At 32.8% G+C, this 25,387-nt stretch overlaps 1 protein-coding gene across 3 annotated transcripts in view; it reads right to left on the reverse strand.

Annotated features, from left to right (window-relative positions):
* The window catches only part of LOC142321729 (E3 ubiquitin-protein ligase RNF123-like), a 127,231-nt gene that overhangs the window by 32,899 nt on the left and 68,945 nt on the right, over positions 1 to 25,387 (reverse strand). For all 3 annotated transcript variants that reach the window (XM_075360051.1, XM_075360050.1, XM_075360049.1), the window contains exons 14-17: positions 24,161 to 24,372; positions 10,730 to 10,852; positions 6,754 to 7,000; positions 44 to 206 (exon numbers count right to left, since the gene is read on the reverse strand). In XM_075360051.1, the coding sequence (XP_075216166.1) occupies positions 44 to 206; positions 6,754 to 7,000; positions 10,730 to 10,852; positions 24,161 to 24,372 (745 nt within the window). The remainder of the gene's footprint in view (positions 1 to 43; positions 207 to 6,753; positions 7,001 to 10,729; positions 10,853 to 24,160; positions 24,373 to 25,387) is intronic.

Here is a 25,387-nt window from a genome sequence, read left to right on the forward strand (position 1 = left end):
ACTACATCCGTTTTGAATAAATTAAATACATAATAATAATTACCTATTAGCTGATAATTCTTCAAGAATATGAAGAGTAGTTGGATTACATACAAAATTAGCAAGAGCTTGAATTAATGTATCTTTTGAACTGGCATGGACAATTCTAGGATCAGCAAAGTGGACACAAAGGAAATGACCAACATCCATTAGCAATTCACGATAACCTTTACAAAAAAGAAGAGAAATTAATTTATTAATAAATTAAATACTTTTAAAGAAATACTAAACATTAAATTAAAACAGTAAATAAAATACAAGGTTAATACAACAACAAAAAAATTGCACTCCTGAATTATTACCTGGAATATACAGGAAACTAAATTAATCAACAAAGTATGAGAAAAAAATTATCAAACTAAAAATGACACTGGATGCACAAGTATAACATTGTTATAATAGTTAACAATTATATGTTGCTGAAAGGGCACCATGATATCCTATAATCTATTGTCCTGTAATGAAATATTATAACATTAAAAATAAAAATTGAAAAAATAATGTGAATGCTTAATTCACATTAAAAATTGTCTGTAGAAAAATTACTTCAAATCTTTTACATTTCTTTGAGGGGTTTATCTATTAACTAGCCTATAAGGCTAGTTTAATGTTTCAAAAAAAAAATTTGTTTCAAAGACAAAGATGACAAAATAGTACAGTAGGTCCAATCAGGGTATGACAGAAGTTTTCCCCTTTGGTGGGTTTCTCTTCCATTTGGATTATAATTACATATGTTTTTTTAGTCATAATACAATACAAACAAATTAAAATCAACTGAAATAAATAAAATGTAATACAGTAATTTAGTACTAATAACCAAACTAAACCAAATTCCAACTTACATTCCACGTAAAATAATTACATTCCACTATGTGATGTATTCTGTTCTTTCGGCGTTAGGTTGGTTGCCCTGTGAGCTTGCTGGGCATTGCTCAGTAATAAGCTAAGACATCAGTTGTTGAGTTGTTTCAACAAATGATCAATAGTTGCAAGATATGTAATGGTAGAGAAATGCATTTTTTTCGTTGAAAATGTTTTTCATAGAGGTGAAAAATATACTGATTTAGTGAAGCACAAGTTTTCTGAAATGTTTCCAAATATTCCTGTTCCTCACCACAATGCAGTTCTAATTCTTATCGAAAAAACTTTGGGTAACAAGACGCTGATTGAAATGGAAGACCACCAAAACTAAACAAACTCATGCTTTCTTTCTTTCTTTTCTTTTTCCTGTTTAGCCTGAGGGAATTACCGTTCAAGTATTATTTCAGAGGATGAATGAGGATCATATGTATGAGTGTAAATGAAGTGTAGTCTTATACAATCTCCGTTTGACCATTCCTGAGATATGTGGTTAATTGAAACCCAACCGCCAAAGAACATCGGTATCCACGATCTAGTATTCAAATCCATATAAACAAACTGATGCTGCTGGCTATTTTGGATGCTATGGCTGAAAGTCCATCAAAGTCAACACGTAGATTAGCACAGCAGCAAGACTTGCTACCATACATAAAACTGTAAGAAAAGAAGTGAGACTTTATCTCTACAAAGTAATTATGATGAAGAACTGAAACCTGCAGAACATTCCATAAGAGTAAATTACTGTCAATGGTTTAAATATTTTATTGGCAAAAATTCTATAGTATCCTTGACTTTTAAGTTTTTTACAGATGAAGCGTGGTTTCATCTGGGAGGCCATATTATATTAATTCACAAAATACATGTCTGTGGTCAACAACTAACTCCCATGAATTACACAAGCAATCTTTACATGAAGCGAAGAGTCTGGTCAGTGCGTGTAAAATCCATATTGTGGGTCCAATTTTTTTTTGAAAATTCAGTTAACAGTAGTCATTATTGTGTTGTTTTAACAAACTTCATTAGTCAGTTAACAGAAGTGGAAGTCAATGAAGGTTGGTTCCAACAAGTTGGTGCCACAGTGCACACAGCTAACAGGTCAATGACGTTTTTAAGAAATATCTTTGGTAAATAAATAATTTTGAGGGGTTTGTAGCCTGCAAAATCGCTCGATCTGACTCCCCCAGATCACTTTCTATAGGGAGCAGCAAAAAAAGGGGGCAGTATTACATGAAAGAATCCTCCCATCTGACATTAACTGTGAAGGTCAGCAGCAGTCATGTCAATTAAGAAACTGTCCTGTTAACAAAGATGAAGTACCTATAAGAAGTGAAAGCTTTGCAATTCAGCTACTTTGAAGCCAAAAGAATTGTAAACAGCTGCAAACCTAAATTTAAAAAAACGTATATTCACACAACGGCCAAATTTGATGCAGATCAGCTCATGATGGAGGAAGTAATCTTGATCAGTAATCATAATCATGATCAGCTCATGATGAAGTAACTTGCTCCAACTTTGGTTACTACAATAGAATGAATAATTGACAAAAAAAAGAAGAAATTCTCTCTCTCTATCTATCTATCTATCTTAAAAGGAAACTACAAGACCATCTAAGCTGCAACCAACAATAAATATTTTGTGTAAAAGGAAAAACACATCAGAGCAGAACAAAAAGGAAGACACACTTGAAGATAAGGTTTAACTATGTAATCCATTAGATGAACCTGCTAAGAGATTGCATGGAGCACTGTGAAAGCTTTGAAGCCATGTTTTTTCTTAGAATATTTAGGTCTACATTTCTCAGAATGTCTACGTCTCACAACATAAAACTACAGACCCTCAGAAAGGGGTGACCTGTTTCACCCCTTTCTGAGAAAGCGACTGCCTTCATGAATGTCTCTCCTGATCATGCCTCTGAGTTGGCGACTACACTGAGCATTAGGCCATGTCTGTCCTCTTCCGCCATTTTCTTGGTCTCCAACTAAGATGCTGTGTGAGCTATGTGGGTGATAACATAATTTTAGAGCACAAAGCAGTTCAGAAGATAGAAAAGAAGGGAAAAAAGGATTGGCGAAAGGGCAAACCCCAAAATTAACTGCCTAATATAAACAAGTCATTTCTTCAATGGATTTTTGTCTGACATCCTTCAGCTCCAACGCTTGGTACATGATGTGGACACAATTTCTATATGTCTGCAAGAAACATATTTCACCAAGATATAAATATCAGTTTAAGAAGATATAATATTTATCGGTGAGATCAACCACCACATATAAGAGTTAGAGGTTGAGTAGCCATATTAACAACTAGAGCTACCATTCGACACAGTTGAAATAAATACAAATCTCCAAGCAGTCACAATCATAATGAAGCATCCACAACAGATTACTATCTGCCAAATATATAATGCAGAAAGTAATCTGCAGCATACACTTCCTGAATTTTGATTGGAAGAAGGATGACAACGTGAAATTAACGTAATTTCGTTCCAACTTTGGTTGGAAGAGACTTCCTCATCATACTCCTGTTTTGACCATCGATGACCATCCTATTTAGCACAAAGATAATGTATGCTTTTTAAGTCTATAATTAAATAAATTCCTTACTTGAGGACTACACATACAGGATTTGAATGTTAGATGCATGAAAGCCCTAAACATTATTAAATATTTATCAAACATCAATTGGAGCTCAGAAAAAGATACATTTTCTGAGTGTTATTATACAGCATTGATTAAATCAAAGCTCGATTATGTGTGTATTTTATATTCATCCACTAGAAAGTCACATCTAAGAAAGTAGCACATAAACGAAATCAGATATAATGCAGGTGCTTTCTGTACAAACCAGGTGACCGACTAGTCTGAAGTCTGAAGTCAGCATTATGCCATTGGTTTATAGAAGAGAGATCTTAGTATTAAGAAATGCAACAATAATTTACCCACATTAACTATAAAACTTTTAAAAATAATCCTATGGCTGCTGTATATGAACTTCACACACCTATTCCACACCAGCCGAATATGGTATTGTTAATTAACAACAAAACACATAATTGCTGCACTGGATACATTAGCAATTTCTATGAGAGAGATACCATCATGGGGTTTGCCACCTATAAGCACAAGATTAGAACTTTCTTATGGAAAAATAAAAGAGAAACCAACAATGATAATCCAACAGGAATTTTCAACAACAATCAGTAACTATGAGGAATATATGAAAATTTGTACTAATATTTCTAAAATTGTACATGGTCTTGGATGCTCTATGAATATAAATACAGAATCTCAGTCGTGGAAATGTCAGTTATGGCAGATGTTTGCACAGCAAACCCCATTGCTATACAGCAAGCTCTTTGCTACACAGAACATTTCTGTGAACAGAGATTGCTTATATGTTCCGATAAGTACACAAACACCAGTTTAGGACAAGAATGTTGAAGATATCCTTATCACAAACATACTGTTCATTCTATATATATTTCATCGAAGGGCAACAATGTGTATTTGTATGGACTCCAGGGCATGCTGGTATCACAGGAAATGAAAATGAAATGAAGATGCCAGAATGGCAAAAATTTGTGAGAATATGGTCATAATTCCTATTAATGTGAAAAGATATTAAAAACCATCTAACACTATCAGAAACAAGTGAAGTAATGGGGAAGACTAAACATGAAACTAAGTGCAATTAAAATTACTCCATATAAGTATTAAGAGCAATGTGAAACTGACTCGCCGGGAACGATGACCAGACTAAGAATTGGTCACACACAAATAACAAATTCATATTTGCTAACCAACAAAGAAAGGCCAATTGCAGTGTATGTGAAAACCACTTACTGTTAAGCATCTACTAGAGGAGAGTACAATAAATGAAAACCTCAGGAGGTATAAATTAAGAAATAATATTACTGCTCATTTAGAAAATGGCAAGGAATAAAAAATAATTGCTTACCTACATGCCAACAAATTACTAACGAGTTTATACTAAGCCTTTGACAAAGTCAGTTTATGTGTTATGTCTGACTGAGAGTCCTTTACGTAAAAACACTTTTATACCCAAACATACAGTACTGAAATTTGCATGGTATTACCCAGCATATTTTGTGTATTTTATTAATACTGTGTGTTTAAGGTTTTTTTTTTTTGGGGGGGGTTATGTAAATATCAGGGCCCTTTACACTCTGTAAGTATTAGATGTATATTTATTTAAATCTTTCACGTTATGTTTATTTTTGTGTTTTATTAAAATGTAAGGGCCCCTACATACCCTTACATTTATTGAACCACCTTGCTGGTCATTTAATTCTTTTTTTTAACACTGTGATGAGGGCTAATGACCAATGACCTTGAGATTCAATGCGCACATAAAACAAAAAAAAACTATTTTATAGAATTTAAAAGTCAGATTCTTAAAACTAGCCCAAATGATTTTGATGAAACTTCAATTAATTTTTTTTTTAGTATTATGTTTCTGGACACATTTTTATTTCCTGATGGACTAAAAAAATACCAGAATACAACATGGAATACTGCCATGTTTTCCACAAAGGAAAACAAAAAAATTACCTGATCACAAAAGAGCATACAAAACATTAATTAAAAAAATTATATATAATGAATAATTAAAATAAAATTGATGGCATTATTTATAATAAAACCAGTGAACATAAAATGAAATCTGACAGAAGTTTTAAATAAAAATTTTCAGGCCACATGCAGGCTTATAAAAAAACAAAATCTAACAACAAGGATTAAAAAACAAGCATATCTTTCTGAAAAGAAGACAAGTCAATTTTTGAAATTAATACTAGGTTCCACATCTTTTTCATTTGAATAATAATAGTAAAAATATAATTAAGAAACAGTTTCATACTGATAATGATAATTAGTTCATAGAAAGAAATTACATCTAATTTAAAACATAGTTTACTTTTACTAAAAAAAACATTTATAATACAGTAATAATCTTATAAAAATAAATGATCACCTCTAGCAAACTAATTTTAATAATTAGTAATTAGTTTTAAATTAAATTTTAAAGCATTATAGCTTTTTCTAAGTTTTAAATATATAACTTTTAATATTTTTAAAAATTAGAAAAATACATATATTATTTTGATATCACTGCTAATGAACTGCTGTACACAATCAAAGTGCTTTGTGAAAAATTACAAACAATATATCAGTGTTATAAAACTAAACTTTAAATTCCATTATCAACATCCGATGCTGGTAAGATGAATTTTAATAAATTATTTACCTACAACATTATTTCATAGAAATGAAAACCACCCACCATTTTAACAATAGCACTTAAAAAAAAAATTTACTGTAATTTTGGGTTATCCAAAACACTTAAACCATTATTTTTGTAGATAATCAAGAGTAAAGCAAGCACAATTTACAAAGGTGATTCAGGCCAGTATCTCTTAAATATTTCATAGTTGAGATGAGGAGATTTAAAGTATGTGTAATGTTATTTTAAAAAAAGGCAATATTAACAAAGGAAATAAAAATGCCATTCTGGGTAAATATACAATGAATGAAAAAAAAACCTATAAGAAACTATTTCGCAAAACTAGTGACAGACAAGCAACATTAAAAAAAAATAAGACAAGTTGTTAAGTAACAGGTTATGAAAAGATTTATTTCATCGCTTGCTAAATATACATATTTAGTTTAATCTGATATATCAATCTTATGCTTATTAATTAAAACTACGAATAAATTCACTATAAAAAAAATATATATACAAGGACAAGCATTCATTCAGTCAAAATTATTATAAATCTACAATTAATTTTTTTAAATTACCACAATTATAAATAGTAGAATGAAAATACCATACCTTCTATATTTTCAATGGGTACAGTTGGATGGAAGTGGTTTTTAAGAGCTGTAGTAAGTTCAACAAGAACATCTAGATAAAATTCAGGAACAAATGAAAGAAATTTTCCTTTTGCTGATGCAGTTTGTAATGTTGAAATAACAATTTTTAACAACCAAACAAGATGTGCCTGTTTTTCAGGTGAATAAACTGCTGCTCTTACCCATGCCATATGACGACTCTGTTCTTTTAATTTCTGCTGAAATACCTAACAAAAAAAAATCAGAAGATATAATATTCACATTATGGTTATTGCATTGCCTGACTAATATACTCATAAATCAGAAATATATAATAAACAATTATATAATTTAATTAATAGTAACATTCAAAATAGGTACATATACATATATCATAATTTTTTTAAAAATAAACTGAAAGATTTTTTAGATATATATATATATATATATATATATATATATATATATATATATATATATATATATTGTTTTACTGAAATTGGTCTTTTTATGATTCAAATTATTCCTTTGTATTATTAAATTATATTTTTAATTCGATTAAAATAAAAATCACCTAGTACAGAATATTTAGATAAGACATATCTTGCCTTAATTTTTCCATGAAAGTACTTCTGCAGGATCCCACATCCTCAGTCATGATTAAAATAGTTTAGTTACTGCAAAATAAAAATTAAAGATGAATATAAGTAATGAAAATTTTGAATTAATTTATGCTATCTGTTAAAGTAAGAACTGCAACAAACAGCAGCACTTGTATAATAAATTAATATCCAATTTTCAATATGTTAAATATTATTATTTTTAATCTTTATTATGCAGTAACTAAATTATTTCAATTAAGACTGAGGATATGAGATTCTGTGAAAGTACTTTCATGGTAAAATTAAGGTAATATATGTCTTATCTCAATATTCTGTACGGGGTGGTTTTTATTTTAATCTTATTTAAAATGTATACAATACAATATTTTTATTTTGTATTTTGGAATTTAAACCTAACAACCATACACTACATGAAAATACATGAATCCGTATACAAATCGTAAATATGAATCCGATAAATTGTATAAACAATGAACATAAAAAATGTGTTATTTCTAAAATATGTGATCCAACAGATCATTTAAAAAGGAATTTTTAAAACATATCTGCCGATCTCAATGGCACAGAGTGGTAGCATCTCAGCCTTTCATCCCGGGTTCAAATCTCTGTCAGGTATGGCATTTTTTATATGCTAGAAAGCTCCATTTCCATATTCCACCCATAAGTTTTTCAAAGCTTCTATGTAATTTCATAAACCAAAAAATAAAATAAATATGAGAATACAAAAAATAAAAATTATATAAAAGCATCTAATCTAACTTTGGCGCATCTAACAGGCAAGGCATTTTCATACACTACAAAAATTACATTTCATATTCCTATGCACAAGCTTTGAGTTTCTGTAGTGAATTTCATCAAGCAAAAAAAAAATTAACAACTCATAAAAAACAAACATATCTAAAATAATATGGAATAATTTTAGAAGTAGATAATAGTACTAATAAAGTAGAGCAATTAAAAAATAACATTCATAAATTAATGAAAAATAGATATAATGAAATCACAAAAAAAAAAAAAAAAAAAAATACTTGGTTTAAATAAGCATAAATGGGATAATAGATCATGCTGACTACACCTTTTATGATAGAAATTGATAATTTATCATATAAAATTACAAAGTAATGTAACAGGCGTTTTTAAAAGTTCTTTTTAAGCATTGACTATCACGATACCTCTGCAAACATATTTATTACAAAATCAATAATGCAAAAATATTTTTCTTGAATTTTACATTTTAGGCAAATCTGTTGCTGATATAATATTACTAAATAAAAAGGATTTTATATTATTCACACACACACACACACACACACACACACACACACACACACACACACACACACACACACACACACACACACACACACACACACACACACACACACATGCGCTCACAACTGGTAATGAAAACTTAATCACCAAAACACAATAACAGAAGTAAACTTAAAAAACTATACCAATAATCGACTTTCACACGATCCCGCATCATCAGTTTGTGTACAACTATATAATTACATCAATTACTTATAAAAAACTTAAATTTTAGAAAAACTTCAATCATCATTATTATAACTCTAGAATTTCTTATGACAAACATACAGCTTCACTGCTATTACTGGAATGACATAATAGCAGTCATTCCTAGTGAATTTACTATTCAAGGGTAGTGTTAAAAGGGTTTATACTACCTTTTTAACTTAAAAGGTAGTGTAAAGGGAAGTATGATGTTTTACTGATGATACAGGATCCTGCAAAAGTTGATTATCGGTGTTAGTTTTTTAAGTTTACTTCTGCTAATGTGTTTGTTGATTAAGTTTCAGTTAATATTGAATTTAATTACTACAATGGTCAATTTGTGGATAAATTATTTGAATTTTTAAAAAATTATATATATATATATATATTAATCTGATCAACCCAAGTACAGAATAATAAGGTAAAATAAAATAGGATGACACCTGCCTTATTCCATAATTCAAGCAAGAACACTTTTGAGCCCTTCGCATGATCAGTTGCTCTATATAATTTTTCAAATCATTCTTACCAAATTACACATTAAAATTGAAATTAAAAATCCTACGCTATACATAAATTTAAAATTGATAAAAGGATCTTTTACCAAATCAAAATCAAAACAGAAATAAAACTAAATGTTTTAAATTCAAATTAAAAATTGCATATATAAAAAAAATATCAAGTCATTTAATGAAATGAAATTAATTAAAATCAATAATAAAAACAAAATAGAAATTCATGAGGACTAGCTAGCCAAAATTATGTCTAGCCAAGTTATTAATTTGGTAAAAGATCTTTTAATCTTATGTATAGTATAGGATTTTTAATTTCAATTTTAACATATAATTTGGTACAAATTATACATTAAAATTTAATTTTAATTTTTTGAAAAATTATATAGAGCAATTGATGATGCAAGGGACTCGTGAAAGCTCTTGCTTGAATTATTGAATAAGGTAGGTGTCATCCTATTTTACTTTACTTTATTATTCTGTACCTGGGTTGATCAGATTAATGTAATTTGTATAATGCTGAGGAATATGATTCTCAAAAGGATTGATTTCAGAAAAAGATATATATATATATATATATATATATATATATATATATATATATATATATATATTTATTTATTTATTAATTAATTATGAATATAACTATGATACTATTTAATAACATTTAAATCGATATTATTATAATAACCACCTAAATAGTGAAATAGATCTTATAATAAATAATTATAAATAGAATTAAATAATTATTTAAATCAGAAAGGTTTTAAACATGATATCACAAAAAGAAACATTTTTTATGATTACAACTGAAGGCATTTAACAAAAAATGTCGCACAATAAACAAAATTGTCATTTCAAAGGTTAAATAACACTCAATTTCAGAAGGTTTGGAATGCTGATGTGGAATGGCACATATGGCTTCCAAAGAATCCAGTGAAAACCACTTCATTTCACACTTGAAAGCATGGCATAGGATGGTTATTATGCTTGAGACTGAATATCCATTTTCAGTAGCAACCTGTGTCTCATGTCAGGTTACCTGTAACCATGCAGTTGTAGATTGTAACAGACAAAAATAATAAATACAGGCAATTCCACTGAATTCTACAAAGAAATACTAGGCATCATTCCAATTGACACACTAATAAAATATAAGGTAAACGTATTTACTCATGAATATGTATTTATGTGTACTGAGAAAGATATGTAAAAATCATACAAGGCTTAATAGTAATCCTTGTGAATTTAATTCAAAATATTTGAAAAGAAATTCTACGTTTAATAAATATATTTCAATTCAAGACATCAATATTTTTATACTTACTTCAACAGTTTTCTCCATTACTGCAACAGCAACCGGATCTTTCACAATATTCTGTTCTAATCTCCGTTTGGTCTCAGCTAGCGCAAGCTCATATTCTTCCATGCTGTCTCTAAGAGTCGTTACCTTTTTTAAAAAAATTATTTTTGATCAACTTTTATGCAAAGTAAACAAACAATAATTAATTATTCACAATAATTAAACAAGGGGAAATTATTTGAGAAAGGAAACAATCAACTTATCAGAATAAAATATTTCATTTATTTAACTCACCAAGAAATTTTCAATTTTATATAGTGATTGAAAAGCACAGTAGTATTATTATCACTTAAACACCAAATATGTACATTAAACACCTATATATTAATAATAATGTACATTACAAAACTACATAGTACAAACGCTTACTACAATGTCTTTTAACACAGAGATGTTTCACTCAGAGAAACCTTCCTATATATTTAAAGAATCAATTACTATCAACATTTTGACAATGAAAGTAAAATTGAGCCCTAACTTTGAGAAAAATGTTAAATTTTTTCAGTATTCATTTGATGGAAGATTATCTTTAAGGTCTTGTTGGACAAGAAAATTAGTGAAAAAAGAAGTGGCTATAATGTTCCAGTCTAAATTGATGGAGAGCCAAAAATTTCTAAGATATCCAATTTTCAAAATATTCAAATTTCAAAAAGAATATTCATTCATTTGGAGAAACTGTATGAGATGTGTTGTGTTTTTTCTTCAAGAGAAATTTTTTCAAGTTTCTGCCATTGGACGAACACTGAAAGATAAAAACACCAATTTGTTTATTTGATATGGTACCTATCTTAAAATTTTAAATGAAGCATCTGTTTAAAAAATAATAAAACACATATTTATACAATAAAAACAACTAGAATGAAGAAAATATAAATAAATAATAATTTAAACAATTATTTCAACAATTCTTAAAACATGCTGGATTTACAATTAAAGCAATAATAATTAATAAAAGCATCATGCTACCAAATCCAGACTAACCCTAGTTAAACTATTTAGTAATTTAACACATTCCTTATGCTGCAGGATTGTGCAAGTGATCTCTTACTACATTTTTTTTTTTTAAAGTCAATGTTTTATGTATTATTGATCACCCTAGCATGATTTTATTGACTTTTATCTATTGTGTTCTTTCTTCAGAAAATAAAATTCTTGACAAGCCCCTCCTCCCAGAGTCCATTCAGTAAGTATAAGAGTTTCTGATTTATACAAACTGCACAAGTTGTCTGCTACCACATGAAGACATAATTTACTTTGAAATATTGAATCCAGATTTTTTGAAAATGAAGCTTCATTTGTTTCCATTATATTATTTCATGCATAATAGATTTATATTTTCTCATGATACAGAGGTAGAACTTCTTGAAAATGAGTACAATTTGTTGGTGAAGGGGATGTAAGACTCCAAGAGGACAAAAGAACTATTACATGTACAGTATTGCTGCTTGGATTAGGTACTTGTTGAAGCTCATGAATATAAAAAACCAGTGTTTTGAAAAATTTCATGTTCAAATTCGCCATCTTCATTGATAGTTACTTCAGTCTTAAGCTCTTCCTCTTTCAAGTCTGTTTATCTGTCAAAAGAGATACAAAAAGATATCTTCTCTTCTTCCTTTTTATTCACCTGAAAATTAAAATCAGTATAAATTAAAATTATTGTATTCAGAACAATTACTAATTAAAAACACACAAAAAAAAAACACCAATATACCTATTTTATTTTGTAAAAAAATAATACCTAAATAATTATAATTAGAGGACTAATTTAGTAATTAATAAATTATCATCATTTTAAATAATCTTGTTGCTAGAATAAGTTTCATAAAAATTAGAAAATTTTTATTTCCTTATTAAATTGTTAAAAGATATATGTTAGCTTGCTCTATATATAAACAAACATGTCAAGTAGAACAATTAAAAAAAGATTTAAAATATAGCAAACATCAAATTACGCAGATCACAGAAAATGCAACAAACATAAATGTTTAAAATTTACAAGTCATAGACATATTAAAAATAAACAACAATAAATTAAAAACACAATCTCTTTAAAAAATATACATAATAAAAAACTGTAATATTATAATTGAACAAATAAGATTGAAATATGATGAATGGATTCAGCAAATAGTAGAATTCATATAATTTAAAATTTATCCAATAGACAACAGAAAATCTTAAATATTATAAAATCAAGCAGTAATTGAACATTTCTTAGTACTGACAATCACTTGTAGAAAACTAATCAGTATTGTACAATAAGTGTATAGAATAACTCACATTCCTTACATTTTACAGATGCATTATTATATTTATTTTTAATGTTATATATTGTATGGATATAATCTTATTCCTTTTGACTTGTTACCTGTAGGCATGTTATTAGTAATTAGCCTAGGTCAAACCCTATATTCTGTGAATTCTACAGAACTGTAGGATTACTTAAATTGTATTTGTGGATAGGAGTAAAAGAAGAACAAAATTACAGAAAGAAGCACGACTACATATATTTACAAAGTAAATTAAAATGACCACTTCAGTGATGTGACTGATAGCATAATTGAACTGCTACACCAAAAATCAAGATTCTATTCTTAGATAAGGTTAAGGAAATTCATCCAACATTATTTCCTTGTACCATAATTGTTAAGTAGCACTTTATAAAAAGACAAAGTAAAACAAATAAATCACCAAATTAACAAAATTTATCTCCTCTTTGATTTCCTGACACCAGAATTCAGCAACTGTTTCTGGAAAAGTGAAATAAAAAATATTATAGTAACACATATGAACAAAACTATAAACAATATTTTTTACCTTTTAGTTCCTTTTTATAAGCATTTAACACCTTCAACATTAATGTTATTGAAATCTTCAGCAAACTAAATTCATTAATAAGTACTGTAATTACATACTTTTTTATGTTCCACATATTTTACTGAATTTTAATAATAAAATTACTAATATTAATATGTAAACTTAAAGTATAGAAAAAATACAGCATAGCTTACCTTAGAGTATTCCAATTTCTGATGTCAAATTTAAGAACTACTGAAAATGATAGGAACAGATGATTTGCAAATGGCAAGCACTATGTGATAGATACATTTATTCTGAAGCCAGTTAATCAAAAGTCACAGGTACAGCTAAAAACACAAATTCTACTTACAGAAGCATATAAAAACACGGTACGAGATCCTTTCAAGAGGTCCAGATGCAGGGAAAGTTTGTTGGATGGGCCTTCAAAATGCATAACCAAAATGAGCATGTTAAAAGATCAGAATATGAATTAGCAGCAACAAACCTCTCTTCCTTCCAAGATTAAGTTCAATTAGAAAGTAACAAAAAGAGGGTTTATTTCACAACATCCCTTACATCATTTGTACAACAGCAAATTATACAAGAAAAATTCTGTCAAATTAACTTGAAAGTTTTAAAAGTATATCTAAGAAGAAAAGATAACACAGTGAAAACTCCCTTGACGGGCACTTCCCAATAATGAACTCCTCTTAATACTGGACTTTTAGATTCCTCGGCAGTTTTATAGTTGTATTAATGGATAAAATATTTCTCAATAACGAACCTTAAATAATGGATGTGAGCAATGAATTTACCTATAAAAATTGTTTAATCAGTTCTGAAAAACAGACAGCAGGAATAAAAATTGTAATTTTTTTTTATTTTATACTCAGTGACTAATTTGTTAATGTTGAGAATTGCATCACTTCCCACCTAGACGCTGATGTTACAATTTCAATCAATTCATCATCCAGTGTGATTCGTCATTAGTTGCTGTGGAAGTGAATACTGTACATTGAACACAAGTAATATTTTTGTTACGGTGTAGTACTGTATTTTTTATTTTAGTGCTTTTTTTACAACATTTACTATATATTCAATTTTGTGTATTTTATAAAAATCATTACAACCAATGTTACTGCAATTTAAAAAGTCTCAAAAACATAACCGCCTGACATTAAAAGAAAAAGTAGCTGTAATAAATGGCTACGACAAAGTGTACTTGATATGGCAAAATGTTCTGATGTGGAAAATTCAGATAGGCACTATCTTAAACACCAAACTTGATATCCTAAAGTCATGGACTGAAAATAACAATCAGTTAAGCAAATGTCCATTTCCTAAAATGCCAGGCCTAACAGTTGACAATTTTTGACTTGTGCTTTGCAAGGCTCGTGCTACTTCCTTTGGGAACATTTTTCCTCTTTAAAACACAATGTTTTACTGGACAAATCCCATAAAAAAGTGCCAGTCTCATCATAATTAAAACTGTTTCTTTCATTATAACTCGCACATATTTCATTTAACTTTCCCTTCTACTCTTAACACCAAATTCTCATCTACAGCCGCAGCTTCACCACTAACATTTTCAAATGAAACATTATGTCTAATTCAGAATTTATCTAACTGAGCCCCTGATGCTTTCAACGCATCATAACTGAGTTCTTTACCAACTTCTAGGTTTTTTTCATATAACAAAGTTCTAGAGACTCAGTTATGATGAGTTTAAAGCACCAGGGGGTCGGTTAGATAAATTCTGAATTAGACATAACACTTGATTTAAAAACGTTTATAGTTAAGCTGGGGCTGTAGCTAAGAATTTGTGTTAGAATGAAAGGAAAAGTTATATGAAATATGCATTTATAATGAAAGAAACATTTCTAATTGTGATGAGACGGGTTCTTTTTTCCAAGCTTTGTCCAGTAAAATAATTTGTTTGAAAGAGGAAAGATGTACACAGGAAAGAAATCAAAAGAAAAACTGACTGTTATATTGGCTGTGAATATGTCTGGTGAATTTGAAAAACCTTTAATAATCGGCAAAGCTCCAAAACCACAATGTTTTAAGGGTGTATATATAAATTCATTAGAAATTGAATGGTATTCAAATAAAAAATCTTAAATGATTAGGGACATAAGGATAGACTGGTTGTAAAGTTTTGATCATACGATGGGAAGAAAAAAAAAGGAAAGTTATACAATTCTTAGACAATGCAAAATCTAACCCAACATTAACTTAGAAAATGTAAAATTGATATTTCTTCCCCCATATAATATTAGAGTATGTCAATCACTAGATCAGGAAATCTTTCAGAACTTTAAAATTCAGTCAGAAAAAAGATGTTATAGCAATTACTATCAACAATGAATGAAGTTATGGATGCTGATTAGCTTTCTAAATTCATTAGCTTTGCTGCACCATGATGGATGCGGTTTTATGGATTCAAATGGCATTAAACCAGGTTACAACAGTGAGAAATTGTTTTGTAAAAGCCAGTATTAAACCTCCATAAACTAACTTCAATTCCAACATTGAAAATCTTACTGATGCAAATGAAAATTCTGTGAGAGTGAATGACAAGAACTTATTAAACCATTTGGAAACTACGAAGATTACTCAAATATTGACAACACAGAGAATGTAGCAACTGATATACATTATCTTATTGATGCTTAGACTTGACAACTTCCAAAACAAATGACAATGACTTAATGACGATGAACCCAGACTTACAATCATGAATAAATAAGTGACAGAGAAGAGGTTAAAAAATTAAATCAATATTTCTTACAAAAAGGACTGACTTCCAAAAAGGACTGGCTTATTGAAAAAAATGTACTAGGACTTAGTTCAAACTCAAATAGATAGCTATTTTAAACCTTCTATGTACAAATAAATTGTACATATCTGTATTTGATTTTTATATCATTTTTTGTGCATGAGTTTGATTAATATTTTTGTAGCATACATTGTTTTTTATTAATTTTAGTATAATACAGTAATCTTATTCTCTTATTTTATTGGTCGATTACAGTAGTACAGCATTTAATTTTTTTATTCAAGTATAAACATAGAACACTTTTCAGAAAAATAATTAAAAAACTTGATTCTTTACACAGTCGTTTTAATTAGCAACCAATTTTTTTTTAATTTTCATTTATAGGAAATAAACATGCAAGACAGTTTTTTATAATAACCAAACATAATATTGTATTCAAAATTTTCTCAATAGCAGACGTCTCTAAATAACAAACAGATTGTTGTTCCTGAGCCACGTTCAATATTGAGTTTTACTGTAATTTTGTACTAGAAAATAATAATTTTAAACAGCAATCAGTAGTGAGATACTACAGTAGTTTATAATTACTGATGGAATGACTAAAAATTGTATCTGCAAAAACATAAGCTCATATATGTTTATTCTAAGATTAATTTAATATGTATGCTTGGTGAGATAAACTGGAGACAGTAGTCAACCTTAGATTGACAACTCATATACAATATTAGGGATCATAATATATTTATTATTAATGAATAATCAATTAAAATCTGATTAGATATGAGGCATGGTTCAAAAGTAAGGGCTGATCAGTAATAAAATGAGAACAGTTGAAAAAAAGAAAAATTTATTAACTGTTTCAAATACTTACATATTTACTTTTATTTTTTTACATAATCACCATTTCGTTCTAAACACTTTTTAAATTGTGAAAAAAGCCAGTTTTTTAGGTGTAGGAAGAGATGGTAGTCACTGGGTGCAAGTTCAGGGCTGTAACAGGATAATCAAAAATTTCCCATCTGAATTTCTAAATTGTTTCTGCTGTGCATACAGCTAGCTGTATGTGGATATTCGAAATCATGAAGAAAAACAATTCCTGAGTTCAGCATTATTCGTCATCGGTCTTAAATGACATAACGCAGTTTAGAAAGTATTTCACAGTAGACTTGTGGATGTGATTGATTTTCCAGGTTCTATAAATCAATCAAAGCTCACCACTCTCTAGGTCCCAGAATACAGTTGCCATGATTTTCCTTCGAGAATGTGCTTGTTTGAAATTTTTTCAGATTAGGTGAACCAGAATGACACCACTCCATGAATTGTTGTTTTGTCTCAACAGACATATGAAAGCCACGTTTTGTCACCAGTGAAGATGTGGGGAAAACTTTGTCTCACTCGTGGTTAAAGTGGTCAAGAAAAGTAGTTTCAGATGTCATTCTGTGATCTTTGTGAACATTTGTCAACATTTTCAGTACCCATTGTGTTCATAGTTTACAATAGCCTAGAATGTCAGTCACTGTGCCTGCAGAGGATGTGACCGGGCCAAACCCCAAGGTCCCCCCCTGTCTTTTATCAGTGAGCAACTCCATGAGGCGATAGCTAGAACACTATCAGCAAAGGCTCCTGGACCTGCTGCTGAACATGGTGGTCAAGGTAGCTGCAGGCTACTCTCAAGGTAGTCAGGCTGCACCAGAGGCTTTCCTCAAAACTTATACCACATGCTTGAGGGAGGGGATCTTTCCAAAAATCTGGAAATGACAGACTATTATTAGTGCCAAAGCCTGGTAAGAATCCGGCTCTCACCTTGTCGTATCGACCACTAGCCATGATCGATGCGCTGGCTAAGGTACTTGAGAGAATGTTTCTTCAAGTAAGGATCACAGCGGCACTGGAGACACAGGGAGGACTCTCTGCAAATCAGTTCGGTTTCCATAGGGGTAGATCCGCCCTTGACACAGTCACGGAAGTCTGCCAGATGGCTGGAGAGCTGCTGAGAGAAAGAGGTAGAAAGATCTACATTCTTGCCTCCCTGGATGTTAGGAACATGTTTAACACTGTCCTGTACTCAGCAATAATAAGATCATTACGGGAGCCAGATGGTGAGATCCTATCTCACGGATCACAGGCTAATTTGCAGAATGCAGGGCAGAATAATCGACAGAGGTATGCTGCAAGGGTCGGTCCTGAGATTGACGCTATGGACGGCTGCTTACAATGGTGTCTTCAGTGTTGCCCTCCCACCCACAGTGACCTTGGCTATGCTGATGACCTTATGCTTGTGTCAAGGTAGACACACAGAGGGATACTGCCAACAAAGTGCGACTGTCATATGAGAAGATCAAGGACTGCATGGCTGGAGCCGAACTTGTCCTGGTGCCAGAAAATATGGAGCTGTTCATGGTCACTGCTGCCAAACGAAGACCTACACTGAGGGTAATCCTGGATGGAAAGAAGATAACATCACAACCAGTGATTAGATACCTGGGTGTATGGGTGGACTCTAGACTTAGGTTTGGAGCTCATACACTCCAGGCCTGCGTAAAAGCCGAGAAAACGAGGAGACTGATCGCTCAAATACTGCCGAACAAAGCGAGACCATCGTTGCAGAGAAGAAGACTGCTGACTAGAGTAGTATATTCTACTCTTCTGTACGGTGTCCAGCTGTGGTCAGGTGCAATAAAATACGCCAAATATAGAGGCAAACTAGAGTCCATGCACAGGCGGTGCTGCCTTTGGATAGTATCGGTCTACAGGACGGTTTCCCGGGATGCAGTGGAGGTCCTAGCCGGATTTAGAAATCTAAGTCTGGCCTATAGGTCCTAGCCTATAGACCTAGAAATCACACAGCGCTCCAGACACTTGGAACTTCGATCAATGTCTGCAGTAGAAAAGAAGAAACAAGAAATCCTAAAGAAGATGATGAATGTATGGCAGGAACTTGGGACCAGTTCACGAAGGGAAGATGGAACTATTGGCTGGTGGCTAAGGTTAAAAACTGGTGTAATAGGAGACATGGTTCGCTGGGATTGAAGTGACACAGTTCCTGACGGGTCATGGAGGTTTCAGATTGTACCTGCACAGACTCCCGTTAAAGTCCAACAGGGCAAGGAACAGGGGGAGTGGTGTGGCAACCAGAACATCACTAGGCGGGTGCTTCTCTATGGGGTTGGGATGTACCTGCACAGGTATGGCAGGCTTTGACATACATCACGTCGTTGTTAAGCTTGCCGTGAATGGTTTGGTCATTGTTAGTTTGTACTTTCAGTACAGAGATCCCACTGAACAGCATTTGGTAAGATGGGATAGAATTGTAAGGCTGGTAGTGGGTCATCCTATTCTTACATCAGTTGATGCGAACACCAAATCGTTTCTTTGGCAAGTGGGATCATGGACGATGGCGGTGAATTAATCAAAGATTTCATTGCACAGCATCAGTTCAATGTTTTCAATGTAGCCAGCGAATTGACTACTTTCGCCGGTGCAGTCAGTTTGCAGAGGGCCTTCCATGGTTCCAACATTGATGTTACAATTGGTAAGGATATATCTGGTAGGATTCTGAATTGGTCAGTAGTCGATGATTGCAAAAGCGATTACCAGCTAATAGTTTTTGATTGGGTGGGTGGGTTGCGCAATGCCTTTAGGGTGGACATTCCTGTTCAGCAGGGACAATTCCTGCACAGGCGGGTGGATTAGCCAAAGTTTCCTAACATTCTTGCGGCCAGGCGCGAGTATTCACTCGAAGTCTGGACGAGGTCCCATTAGATGACCTGGCAGAGAATTTCTCTTCTGCGGTAATAGAAGCCGCTGAACACTCTATCCCAAGAAGTACTGGTCGAGAGAGAGTTGCTGGATGGTGGACTCGGGAATTGACTGTGATGAAGCGAACTGTGGGCTGACTCAGGAGGGCCACACAGCGTGCAGATGATCCTGATCGGCGTGCAGTGTTGATAGCGGATTATAGTCAGAAGAGGGACTGAGTATTTTCGCACAATTAGGTCTTCTAAACATGATTCCTGGTGCTCTTTTGTACAAGAGCAGGGGAATAAGGACCCATGGGGTGTTGTCTATCGAGTTCTTCATCAGAAGCGGAAAAAAGACATTCTTCTGTCGACTCTCTCGACCCAGGATTGTGTTGTTATAGATAAAGATCGTGTCCTCACTCATCTGATGGACGATCTACTTCCAGATGATACCAAGATTGGTGAGACCTCATATCATCAACGTCTCCAAAGGGAAGTTGCAGGTTTTCTTTCTGAAATTATATCTTCAGAAATTACTGAGGCAGAAGTCTGTCAAGTAAATTACAGCCTAGATAGGAATAAACCCCCAGATATGACGGTATCATGATGGAGCTCCTTGTTCACACATTGCCTGTCATTGTTCATCCATTGACTAGGGTTTTCAATAGGTTGCTTTTTGCTGGGCATTTCCCAGTGTGCTGGAAACGTGGTGTGTTGAAACTGCTCTTCAAAGGTGGCGAAAAGGATCACACTGCAAGTACCTCTTAACGTCCTCTGATAGATGCTCTTGCCTGTAGAATGTAAGGTTTTTGAGAAGGTCTTGTACCTCTGCATTAACAGTAGGTTAACTTCTAACCATATGCTGATGGTCGACCAGTATGGTTTCCACCCTGGTAAGGGCACAGAGGACATGCTTCTTAGGGTAATGGATTTGGCTTCAGCCAGCAAGTGCAAGTATGTACTCGTCTTTTTGGACATATCCGGGGCATTTAACAACTTGTGGTGGCCCTCAGCCCTGTTTCAACTGCAGCAGCATGGTTGTACGCTAAATGAGATTAGAACTCTCTCGAGCTACTTCAGCAACAGAACTGTTGTACTTTGTGACAGCAGTTCATACGTAGGAAAGACCCTGTCTAAAGGTTGTCCACAGGGCAGTGTTTTAGGTCCACTTGTTGGGGTTGTTGAGTTCAACTCTCATGCGATTGCGGATGCCCGCACATTGTCACATCGTGGCTTATGCCGACAATGGGTTGCTACTGGTCGAGGGCAATTCACATGCCGAGATAGAGCTCAGAGTGACACAAGCATATAAGGTACTAAGGTTGTGAAGTATTCAGCATAAGATGGATTTCAGTGCGGAGAAAACCACTATGCGAGTGATTAGCTGGGTTTCCCGCAATCGGCATATTACTCAATTTCTTTCAGGACATGGTGCTTTCAGGGATAGTTTGGCAAGGTTTAAGTTGACTCCGGCTTGTGTCCGAACTGTAGGGTCGATGACATGGTGGACCATGTCCTGTATGTACGTCCAAGGTAAAAGCTGAGCGTACCAGAGTTGTTAGAGATCTTGAGAGAGTTCTTCTCTTCTTTGATCTGTGGGTCAACTGGAGGACTCGCAGAGACTGGGTAATTTTCACTGGCTTCCTTTGCTTCCTCACCCTGCGCAGGACGGCTGAAGGAATTTAGTAGAGTAGGAACCTGGGTGGCTAGGGTTCGCCTGGACAGTTGATTGGCCGAAGGTAGACGCTTTGGCAGCGAGCCACGGTTAGTCAGATAAGAGGTGTCAATAATTGTAAAGCTGTCAGTGGAACGGCAACTGCACTACCGATGGGCATGGGATGCCATGCAGCCATGAGGCGTAGCGGCGTTTTGACGAGAGCATATTAGAACAAGCAAACGACACTGTCAGCAAGGTGCGGCTACACTGCCGAAGGGCATGGGATATCATGCAGCCGTGAGGGGTAGCTGCATCTCGACGATAGTTTATTGTGGTGAATGTCACGCGGGACTCTGCAATGGGGCCGAGTGGGAGTAGGAGGTCTGTCCGCCTGTCCCTAGTGGCCCAGACCGGAGTCCATAATTTAACCTAAGTCAGGGGTTTATTAAAGTGAAAGCTGAGTTTCACGAAGGGAACTAGGACTAAATTTTGTTGTTGTGATCAACATGTTTGGTGGTATGTTGTGTTTATTTTACCTCAAATTATGAGACATTCACCAAATTGGCTCATAAAAGTAGAATTAGGTGCAGGGTTCGCGCTTCCGCGAGCTTCGTTAGATAGTTCAGAGGGAGACGATCAAGATGTCTGGACGAGGCCTACAGCAAAGGCAATAAGCTTAGTTATTAAATCACTGATGCAAATGTCTACAGAGGCATTTACATCAGTGGCATCCCAACGAGGCCAGGTTATTACTATGAGATGCAAAAAGTCACGAGGGCGATAGACGACTCCCATTAAGCCCAACAGGGCAATGAACAGGGGGGTGTGGCAACCAGAACATCACTAGGTGGGTGTCTTCCCCTACACCCACCTAAGTTACACCCTACACCTAGGTTGGGATGTACTTGCACAGGTTTGGGCTTGATCACGCAGTCACCTGCACCTAATGTAATGAAGACGAGACCCCCATCATGTGTTTTTTGGGTGTCGGAGATTTACTGACAAGAGAAACGAGATGCTCAGAAGGCTAAACATCGCACACATGTTCTGCCCTGAGGAGACAGAGAAAATACTCATAATACTCATACAGAATTAAGCGCAGTGGAAGGAGGAAGAAGAGTATGTCAAGTCTATAATGCGGAAATTAAACACATATGAGGAGGCTCAAAACAGAGCATGGCACCAGAGGATACATAGGCGAACAGGCCCACGTCTGAATACAAAGGGGAATCCCAAAAATACAGGGGTTTCCTAGGTGTGATGAGGGCGGGAGCACTTCATCTTCATGCCTAATGGCGGCCACAACAAGATGTGTCATGCACAAATATCTCTGTGTGGATCGGGTGTCATCATTGTATGGTTAATGAGATTTGACGTAATTATGTATGGTATGCTTCTGCTATATGAGGTTTTCCCTTAGGTGTATCTTTTTACTTATGTATATTTGTATTAATATTTGATGTATTTTTGATGAGGATTATATGTGTTTTGATTATTCTGATGTTGTGAGGCTGTTATTATGGTGACTGTGACTTCACTGTATAAGAGATAGGTAGGCGAATATATTTGATTTATATGTTCTGTTTAGCTATAAATATGATTTTATTGCTTTGATTTATTTCTGTGTATTGTATATACTTGATGCAACTGCACATGAGCTAACCAATCACAGTTTCCAATTGTTATTTATAACTCATCAGCCCTTACTTTTAAACTGTACCTCATACATAACAAGAAAAGATTACACATTAATTAAAACAAAACCAACATATTACTTAAATAAAACTTCCAAAGCTTTTTAGGATGCACAAGACAGCCATTGGTAGAAATAAATTTCTACAGAAATTGAACTGATATTTTAAAGATCTACAATTGTGTTCTACATGGTGAACAATGACAATGTGGTCAACAATACAATGTGGTCAATGCGTTATACTGATCAACATTTTTCCTTAATTGAAGAATCCTTTTCCTTTCCCAAAAATAAACTATTAGGCAATTGAAGTTTATTTTTCCTCATCCTAAGCTCAATAAAATCCCAAGGAATGGTATTTAAAAGTATTTTTAAAAATTCTGACAAAGTGAGCAGAAGCATTACCATGGGAAGAAAAGAGAATGGAATACGCCACAATGAAAACAAAATTACTAAGAAATGTTGAGAAAAAAGAAAAAAAAAAGAATGACAAATGAGATCATAAAGGAAGTCAATAATTGGTTCAATGACAGAATTGAGGCAGATTGTAACCAGTTTAGAGAAGGTGAGTGAAAATGTCAACAAGAGTATATGAAAATAATAATGTTAAGAAATTATATAAAAACAGAATCAAATGATGGTAACTGATTATCTGCTTAACCAAGAAATTTGGATGAAGTCACATAAAAATAGCAATCTTTTATATGCTACTCAAATTTTACCTTACCTTGGCTAGTTGTTTATGAGCTGCTAAGTGATAGAACAACACCAATCCATCTATGAACTCAATAATAGATGCTTCCGAATCAATAGCTCCCAAATTAGACATCTTTTCTGTTAAACCTTGCATAAATGCTTGTTGTCCTCTCATCATCATAGCAAATACACCATTAGATTGACCTTGCAGCATTCGTGCCAAAAGTGGAACAACCATAGCACCTATACACAAATGCATTATAAGCAAAATATAAACAAAACTGCAAGTTTGTAGTTTCTTGATTTAGGCAAGGATTATTATAGAAAAACACAGTATATATAAATAAAGACAATAGTTAAGTGTGAAGGATAAGTTCTAATATTCTAGTACAAGGCATGTAAATAAAGCATGTCTTGTACTTCTACGTCTGTATTCTTGTCTTCTATGTCTTATATTTCTTCTTCTATGTCTTACGTTTAGTCATAAACATGTAAGATATAAACTCCTAGTGAACATTTCACATTAATTTATCATCTATTTATAAAACAAAAGAGAAAAATGCAATTATAAAGGATAGTTCCAGCTTACGCACAAACATAAATAAAATCAACTGGCAGTAACTTAGTCATCTTTTTTGTTTTAAAATATTTTTCCAGGCAATTTAAGCAATTCAGGTTGATTAAAATAAACCTTGGACACAACCAGATACCTGAAATTAATTCAGTAATAAGAACAAGTGTGGTGGTATCAATGGAATTTATAAATTGTATTCGCAGCAACAGAATCAAAAAACTTTTTGTCTATTATAATTACCTCATAATTACATAGTGTATATAATTACATGGTGATTGAAATTTCTATCACCATGTCGACTTTAACCACCTTTTGAATTAATACCTTTTAAATCTAACATCCTTTTAACATCTTTTAAATAATTTCCGATAAATACATGAACGAGGTAATTTTTAAACCTACTATCAACAGTAGTGTTCAACCTTACCTGCAACATCTCCATCATAATCATTCATTCTACAGCCCTACTAATTATTACATTACAACTTAATGATTGTAACAGGAAATTCCTGCTAATTTTTAGAAAGTCTTCAGATCAATTGAAGCACATCCTGATAAAACATATAATGTAGCAGTAGACATATAAGAACTGCTAATTGAAATTAGCATTAAACTTCGTATATGAAGTAAATTTCACTACAGTTAAATGTTTACTTTGCTGCACCATTGCATCTGCTGAGCTTC

Source organism: Lycorma delicatula, chromosome 3, assembly GCF_047948215.1.
Source record: "Lycorma delicatula isolate Av1 chromosome 3, ASM4794821v1, whole genome shotgun sequence".
Lineage (NCBI taxonomy): Eukaryota > Metazoa > Arthropoda > Insecta > Hemiptera > Fulgoridae > Lycorma > Lycorma delicatula.